The sequence below is a fragment of the Cynara cardunculus genome, assembly GCF_001531365.2.
Source record: "Cynara cardunculus var. scolymus isolate 2C chromosome LG 13, CcrdV1, whole genome shotgun sequence".
Taxonomy (NCBI): domain Eukaryota; kingdom Viridiplantae; phylum Streptophyta; class Magnoliopsida; order Asterales; family Asteraceae; genus Cynara; species Cynara cardunculus.
In genome coordinates, this window is record NC_037540.1 from 9,338,070 (window position 1) to 9,344,413 (window position 6,344).

Genomic DNA, 6,344 nt, shown 5'->3' on the forward strand with positions numbered 1-6,344 from the left:
AAGAACCCTCAGAGAACCTGACCTCCAGACCTCAAAAACACGATCCAACCGTCCAGAATGTTGGCTCAGATGTTGTGAAGACACTGACCAAAAATGACGACGATCCGACCGTTCAATCTCCGGGAAACAGAGTGTTTCTGCTACTGTGTTAAAAATGACGAAAATAAGGGAGCTCTCACCTTTCTTCTCTTTTTCCCTCTGTTTTGGCTGCACAACTTAGAATTTTAAAAATAGGGATGGAGAGATCTATATATATGTGGGCCATAACATGTATGGGCCTTCCTCATGGGCTAAAACCATAAAAAAAACCCAACAAGAAAGACATGGTACGTTGGCAGTTTAGCATTAAAGCTGCGGAAATGTCCAAAACAATGACTTGAAAGAGAATATGAATGCTGACTAATATTTTAAAAACATTAATGTTACATATACTAATGAAGTAAGTTGATGATATCTATTTAGAATCTGTAAAGTGTTTTAGTCAGGAATAGTAAGGTCATTGCTTTTGAACTTACAATCAGAACTCCCAGCAGACTAGATGTTACAGTCATCATAAGAGCCAAGGCCGCATTTCCTCCAGCAATCTGCATCGCAGAATTTCATCTCTGGTCATAAATTAATCATCTTTTCTTTATTCTTATAAAGATCTATTATCTAAATCAACATGGTAAGTAGAAATAGTTAACTAGAACGATAAACGAACCCTGGTTAGAGCAACTCCACTCGATATTGCTGTAGGCATACAGTTATATAGAGCTAGTCCTGCAAAAGTACAGTAAATCACATACGGTGAAGCAAATAAACTACTACAACAAACTATATAGTGTTTTCATCTTATATTAAGGAGTTGCTAGTGGTTTATGGCCTTCAATCATGAGCCCATTGCCAGAAGGACCCAAATTCACCTTTGATGATATCCCACCGTCCCAATAGCGAGACAGAAGCATAGAGATCTAGAAGATAAATTTGTTCCCTTTCATCAATGACAAAGCTTTTTTATGAGGTGTACATGTTACTAGAAGTGGTGTATACTTAGTTTTTTGCACTATTATCATATAGTATACTCAGATTTGCAAGAACAAGATAAAATTATATTACATATGCCAAACTGGTGCTACCTAAGTATATATCATGCAATTACTTTCTAAGAGCCAGACCTGTTGCAAATTCTTGAGGTTGTAAGGGAAGTTGCACCATAATTCTGGACAGGAGGGGAGTGAGCAATAAAATAGAAGCCTGCAGCGACATTGATATTGGATTGTATAAGAACTTGATCATTTATTTTGAAACAAAATGCTTATGGGGATATTAGTTTATGATGCTAGACAGACCAACAAAATTGAACACAAGATCAATGAGATCATGCATATCGTGGTTCAGCCGATACTACTTCTGTAACTGGGAAAACTTTGCAGATAACTAGCATATAGCCCTTCTGTTAAAATGATCAGCAAGATATGATGGAAGGAGAAACAAAAAGAGAATGAATCAATAATCACAATGCCATTCATAAGTTTTCTAAAGTTCTTACTAGCCCAAAGAGTGCGATTGGCCATGCTTCAGCAGCTTCACCGATTTCTTCATTACCCAACGTTAATCCTGTATTATGAAGAAGAAAAGGGATAAACTGAATATTAATTAAGATGGGTTAATTACCAATCATTTAATTAAATCTTGCATGCATGGAATTTATCTAAATAAATTACTTTATGTAATTCTACAAAGCATGTTCAAAAAGATGACTTCACACTTTAATACCCTATCGGTACCAGAAGTTCAATCTTCACCAAAGTTGATAACGGTGTGTAAGTTTAATTGTTACATTTACTGTATAAAAATATTATATACTTAAAAAAAGATAACTTTGCAGTTCGCATACCACACCTACAAATGTCTCCTTTTCATAAATTCATCTTCATTATCCGGTTTATAACTTTTGCTTTTTTAATATAATAGTTTATAAGAATCCCAACTTTTCCATTTTAAATGATTAAATCCCTGAACTATATAAGGCAAATGGGGTGGCAAAGGGGTTTGAATAGCGTAGGATTTGGAAATAGTAAAAAAAAATTTCCTTCAAAACTTTATTAGCTGGTTCCAGATAATTTTTTTGTGTTAAAAGAATATAGGTAACAAATTTTAAAAGTTCGATGGTTTATTTATTTAAAAATGAATTTAGAGACTTAATCGTTTTCGAAATAAGAAAGTTCAATAATTTATTCATTAAAAAAAGTTCAGAACTTGATCATTCGAAACTTCTCTTTAATATATGGAAAACCAATACATTTGTTTATGATAAACCATTATATCTATAGTAGATGAAATCAAATTATTGTAAGAGATTTATTTACTCATAATTAATCTTGTTTAATTTTCATTTTATCCTATTTGAAGGTAATTAAAACAGAGTTAAATTAAAGTTTTACATTTTAAACATAAATTACAATTTTTTTTCCAAAAAAAAATATAGTTTAAAATTATTTTATCTGCATAAACCAGTTTCATTACTATTCATCCACAATAGGAAAAGGGCTTTTTGGATCAAATTAATAAGTGTAATGGCTTAATTATCCTCATGTGGATGAATAGTAATGAAACTATTTTGTTTCAGACACATTTTAATAGGAAGAAAAACACAAACAAACAACCCATTAACTTCTTATTACCTGATATGATGAACATTCCAAAAACGCTAAATGTTGATACATTGTATCTATGAGCGATACAACCGGGAGTAGGATTTGCCATGCCTAATACTATTGCTCCAATAAGAGCTACACCACGTTAAAGATAAGAACGTTAGGATTTGCGATGGTTAAATCAAGTATCAGTAATTAAGTAATATCAGCTAAATAAAAATATATATCAGCAAAATTGTTGAGAATCGTATTCATTGCAATTCACAAAAAATAATAAACAGCCAAATACTAAAACAATACCTCATTTACAAACATAAGTAATGCAACACTGAACAACTTGAATGCACTTGTCATTAGCTTTTTGTTTTGTGGGTTGTTATATGTACCATTTTAGATCAAAATCATGTTAAACATGCATTGAAATGAAAAAAAAAAAAAACCAAAATATTTGAAAATATTAATTTAACATTAGCAATCAATAGTTTGAAAATATATATAGCAACTAATTCAAAAGATGTTTTAAATTTATAATTTTATAAATAAAATATTCTTATTAAAATAATTTATTATGTAAATATATAATTGAGAAATCCATCAAAATAATCATTTATGGCAAAAGAAATTGGAAAAATTAACCAAATTTTCAAGTTTTATACAAAAATAGCCGTTATTTTTGTCAATCAAAACCGCCAATTAACAGAATATACATGTATCAGATGGTGGACCGAAATCCATTTTTATCGTTCGATATTGGTCAATCGTGTCTAACTTATAGTAACTTTTCACATGAGGAAAGGAGGAATCAATTGTCAATTTGTGATGGGGCCAAACCTGTAGTGTGCAACAAATAAGAGCTTTCCCCATGCCCCCTATGTTAATTAAATTAACAGAATTGTTTTAACCAGAGGGACCTTAATCGTAAAATATTAAATATTACCGGGATTAAATTCATAATAAACATAGTGTATAGCATATAGACCATAGTTATAACCAGAGTCGTGCCTGGAGGAGAGCGTGTTGGGCATGTGCTCAGGGTCCATAAAAATCAGGGGCCCAAATAATTTAGTATAATGTTAATAATTATGGACCAAATTAATTTAATTTAAAACCCAAAAATGAAAGGGCCCAAATAATTTAAGCTCAAAGTTAATGAATTATAGTCCAAAATCAATTGTATCGTATACGCCTCCGGCTTCCAGACCTCACTCACGGCTGTCGCCTGTCGCTCATGGCTCATGCTACTAACGCTAGGACCTAATTGTAATCGAGTAAGGAGTAATCGGTTGACCCTTAGTCTCTTCTAGTGTTCCAGAAACCGACAACTCATGCACACGCTCTCACCTCTCCAACGGTCCAAACTCGGTATGTTCTTCTTCTCCTACTCGGCTACTTTTTTATTTCAATTTTTCAAAGACTGTTGTTTGATGTTACATTTCTCCTAACAGTAATTTACAACCGAATCACGATTCACTATTCACGAAGAGATATGAAGAATCTGAGGCCTCCTCTTATCCTCCAAAGTCTGTTGCTGCTCATACCCGTTAATAGGGGTTTCGGTTAGGAAATTTGTCATTGTTTATATGATTTCATTTCTATCATTATTTAACTTATTGTGTTGAAACTTGAAACGGACAAATTACAAACAGTTTCTGATTTCTCTTAATCTCTTTTCATCAGCAAGTTCTATTGTTCATTGGTTGTTCCATGCTTTTGAGTTTTGGACTTCAAGGATCAAGACTGTGATTTATGTAAGTAATGATTTTTTAGCTTTTCAATTTATCAAAACAGTCTAATTTATCAATTCTTTATGTTTTTAGAGTTTCAATTTATCAAATGAAATTTATCAAAACAATCTCTTTTATCGATTTTTTATATTTATCAAAACAGTATGTCAGTCTCATGTAGATATAATTTTTTCTTTGGACTCAAAGCTGAATCATAGACCTTGTTGTCCTGTTTGGAAATCAATAGAAGTTTTTAGCATATGGGATTGTGATTATTGAAACAGTCTTGCCAATTTGGATGCTAATTTAGTTCCCGGCAAGAAATTGCATTGTGTAGATGGTATAGTTAGGAAATAGGAAGTGCCAATTTGGTTTCAAACCAGAATGATTTATTGGTTAAGTGGTTCCTTTGAGCTCAAGAACTTTATATCAAGATAACAAATATTAGATTTTCCATGTAGTACATTAATTATTCCACTCTTGTTATATGTCCATTGCAAGAGGGAGGGTGGATCTATACCTCTTTTCCTTTCTGTTTATATGTTATTTATTTATCTGAATTCTATCTTGGGACTGCTTTATTATTCATATTCCTTTTTATTCTATGCCAAAATTGACAAGAAAAACCACTTTCTCACTGCCCAAGACTAATAGTTAACTTTGTCTAATTTTTTTTTTTTCAATCTACAGACTACAATCTACAAATCAAGGAATATCAGAGTTAACTTATTCGATTTTGATACATATTCCAAGACTCGGGTGCTTTTGTTCTTATTTTGTTGGAGTTTGTTAACTGTTTAATTAAGCATGATACATAAACAACATTTGTTTGGAAGTGAGAAAAGGAAAAAAAAATTGGTTGAGCAATTAGTACAATTACAAAAAGGAGCCATGGACAAATTTGTTAAAGGTGTAGGCACATCTAATGAAAATTTAGATGAACATAATGTTGAACACTCAAATGTTGAACATAATGTTGAGCACCCAAATGTGGAACATAATGTTGAGCACCCAAATGTGGAACATAATGTTGAGCATCCACATGTCGAACAATATCCCTCTTTTTTGATATTTATGATCCTAGTAATTGGGATAATCTTGACAATAATCAAGAGATATTTTAAATGAAAATGGACCTATTAAAGAATTTAATATAGTGTTTCCTAAATAACAAGTCTAGACATTTTACATTCTACTTTTTCAATCACAACTACCAAACAATGTGAATAACCCAATATAATACATGTTAAATTGAATCTTTATATTTGTTTACCAAATACATAAAATAATATTAGTGTCATCGAGCAACCTCATTATAGAGTTGATATCATTCATTCATTTGCTTTCAGAAGTTCTTATATTTGCAACTCTAATTATACAGTTATATTACTTCTTTTCTGACCAATGGAATCAAGAAGTCTTGTTCAAATATAACGGTAACCAAATCATACTACAAAATTCAAAAGGCAAATCAGCTTGGATTGTTCCTCATTATGAACTTCTACATAACATAAAGACTATACTACTACAAGAATCAAAACTGTTATATAACTGATCAGGGGCGTTCCTAGAGGAGGACAGTCCCCACAAGAAATTAGGGCCCATTTTTGTATACAACATATAGTATATATAATAGTAGTTCAAAAAAATTAATAAATAAAAGAGACAATTTTTTAGTATGATCCAAAAAGAATTTAGTATTATATTAAAAGTCATACATATATTAGTTAATTACTAGAAAGGTACTCGCATAATGCAGCGGGATACATCTTGATTTTAATATTTCGTTTTATTCTTTATCTCAGTTGATGTTATAATATGGTCTTATGTGATTTTGAAAAAAAAGATAATGTTTTTATTTTTAAATAAAATATAAATTTAAAGATATTATAAAAATTTGACAAAAATATATCGATATTAGTATCAAATTAAATATTTAAAATTTCTTATTTTTTGTGTAATTTTTTAATTCAATTTTTTT

General features: G+C 30.9%; 1 protein-coding gene across 1 annotated transcript in view; it reads right to left on the minus strand.

Moving 5' to 3' along the window:
• LOC112525413 (probable sodium/metabolite cotransporter BASS4, chloroplastic) overlaps window positions 1–6,344 on the minus strand; it is a 20,552-nt gene that overhangs the window by 11,234 nt on the left and 2,974 nt on the right. The window contains exons 3-7 of the mRNA XM_025135537.1: window positions 2,667–2,774; window positions 1,532–1,599; window positions 1,158–1,236; window positions 704–762; window positions 516–584 (exon numbers count right to left, since the gene is read on the minus strand). Of these exons, the coding sequence (XP_024991305.1) occupies window positions 516–584; window positions 704–762; window positions 1,158–1,236; window positions 1,532–1,599; window positions 2,667–2,774 (383 nt within the window). The remainder of the gene's footprint in view (window positions 1–515; window positions 585–703; window positions 763–1,157; window positions 1,237–1,531; window positions 1,600–2,666; window positions 2,775–6,344) is intronic.